Below are 2,482 nucleotides of genomic sequence, written 5' to 3'. Positions count from 1 at the left end.
GGCCCGGGGCCGCGACCCGCCAAGGGCTACCGGGTGGTGCTGCTCGGGAGCGTGGCCGTGGGCAAGACGGCGCTGGCCACGCAGTTCGCCTGCGGCAGCTTCCCGGAGCAGTGCGAGCCGTCGGTGGAGGAGCTCTTCAGCAAGGTGATCGAGGTGAACGCGGCGCCCGCGCTGCTGGAGATCGTGGACACGGTGGGCGCCGAGCACCTGGTCACCCTCAAGGACCTGTACATCAAGAACAGCGACGGCTTCGTGGTGCTGTACAGCGTGTGCAGCGAGGCCTCGTTCGAGGCGGTGCGGCCGCTGCGGGAGCGCATGGGCCGGCTGCGGGGGCCCAAGGCCGTGCCGCTCGTGCTGGTGGGTACCAAGGCCGACCTGGACGCCGAGCGCCAGGTGCTGACGGCGCGGGGCCGCGCGCTGGCCCGCGAGTGGCGCTGCCCGTTCCTGGAGGTCACGGCCAAGAGCAAACTGATGGTGGACCAGGTGTTCACGCAGGTGGTACGCGAGATGGAGGCCCTGGCCCCACCGGAGGAAGAGGCCCCGGCCCCCCCGACGAATGCCCAGGATACGTGGCCGTCGGAAAGATTCATTGGTTAATCGGCCGCGGTTACTTTTGGCTACGTTCAGCGCTTTTCCGATTTCTGAAGCTCAGCCTTCCTTCCCTGCTTCTTCAAGAAAGTTACCGGCCGAAGACAAGTGGTCACTTCCGCGTGGTCACTCAGACCGGCGCTTCCAGCTGTTTGCAGAGCTTCTCAAATGTTTGCTGAAACCTTTGCCACGTTAGGCAGCCCCAAATCGGTATCTTTTTTCCTGAATGGAGACAGCACCACCCTTTTCTTCAAATGGGATTTGTTAGAGGATTCCCGCACCCCACCCCGCCTTGTTTGATAACGAATGCCTTCTGATGTCATCCGACCTTTGAAATGGATTGAGGAACGTGAACTAAAGACTTGAAGCTTCGGATTCCTGCAGGTTTTCGAGTGTCTCCCTCTGCTTTGCAGCCTCGAAGTGAGCGGTCATATTTTCCTCTCTGCGTATTTCTAAATATAGTTATGACACACGCAGCATTGGTTTGAAAGGGATATTGTATACCCTGGGAGGGGAGAAATAATGTCTGCTCACCCAGACGTCGGTCGGCCCTGCCCTCCCGTCTGTAACTGACATCCAGTTGATTTTGCGTCTGTAAATTGAGTGAAAATAAAGTGATTTGACCAGGTGCTAGTTTTGAATATCGGTCTTTCTAATACTTAGAGCTGTAGCCCTACATTTGCAGGCACTGTCTCTGCTCCCCAGTTACACTCCAGGAAGCACGACAGTAACCAGAGGGAAAATGGCTGCATGGCGTGTGTATTTGCCCCAGGCTGAGTGGGGTGTTTTGTCCGGCACCTGCGTGGTTCCCAGTGACCCGGAGACTGAAGCGGAAGCAGACCGTGTAAGCATCTTTGTCTATGGTTGTCGCGTAACGAACAAACGTTTCCTGCACTGGTTTAAAAATGCCATTGTTTTATGATTTTAAGAATTTGTCTTTGATGTGAGTCGTGCGTTCCCGTTTTCACAACTTAATGATTCTGCCTCACCCGCTACAACAAATCCTCCAAATTTAGGAACCTAGACTTACCACGTAAACATCTTCTAAGAGAAATAAGCAAGAACGCTCAAAACTGTGCCCGTGGCCTGAAAAATTTCATTTTTTTACGGGAAAGTTATGTATAAAGTGATGGTTATGCACGGCTCTGGGAATTTTATTTACATTATATATGATATGTGAGCAGAAAGATGGATTTTATTTTAACGTACTAAGTATATATTTTAGAACCTGCCAGTGCCTGACAGCCAGTCCGCCAGGGGAGAGGGCTAGGCGGGGTGTCATCTGTCTTTTCTCTCTTCCTCTCTCTGGGACTTTGGGGGAGGGGCTGTGGGGCACTTAATTTGAAGCCTTGAAGTCCAGCTAACTCAATCCCTCCTCTGACCCTCTGTGTTCTGGGGTCACTCCTCCTGGCAGTGTTTCCTCACACCCCCTTCCAGAATCATCTCTAAGGGGTCATTTCAAACACAGGGAGGAGGGGAGGGGGCCCTGTGGAGGTGTGTGTGTGTGGTGGGCGGAGGACCTTCCTGGCCTCAGCTGTCTTTGTCCAAAGCTGTCCCTTCCTCTGCTGGAACAGAGGGAAAAACCCCAGACTGTTCCCGGACTGGACGTTGAGCTGTGCGGAGAAAGCACGCCGGGAGCAAACAGTGTCCCGTTCTGCATCATGAAGCTGGGCCCCATGGACGGCAAGCTGTGGGACCCCCAGCCCTGCCTGCCCTGCCTTTCTGACTCTCTACCTGCTTGCCCTGAGGCCTCCTCGGGGGTCTTGTGTCCCTGGATTCCTGTGCCTCTGGATAATAGGTTCACTCCGGGAAAACATGTACAAGTGGACACTTCCTCCTTTAGATTCCTGGGGCTGCCTCAGATCCTTCCACTCAGATCTACGATTCGGCTCAG

The 2,482-nt window shown here is 54.7% G+C and overlaps 1 protein-coding gene across 1 annotated transcript; it reads left to right on the top strand.

The window, feature by feature from the left end:
- Positions 1-6: 6 nt before the first annotated feature.
- On the top strand, positions 7-1,221 carry LOC100482923 (ras-related protein Rap-2a-like; the record flags this gene model as incomplete). The annotated part of the gene is made up of 1 exon (XM_034643007.1): positions 7-1,221. A coding segment is annotated over one exon (591 nt), but the record flags the coding sequence as incomplete, so codon positions are not given.
- Positions 1,222-2,482: the final 1,261 nt, after the last annotated feature.

This window comes from Ailuropoda melanoleuca, chromosome 14 (genome assembly GCF_002007445.2).
Source record: "Ailuropoda melanoleuca isolate Jingjing chromosome 14, ASM200744v2, whole genome shotgun sequence".
NCBI classification, from domain to species: Eukaryota; Metazoa; Chordata; class Mammalia; order Carnivora; family Ursidae; genus Ailuropoda; species Ailuropoda melanoleuca.
The sequence above is the reverse complement of the archived record's forward strand: the minus strand, read 5'-3'. Positions and strand labels throughout refer to the sequence as shown.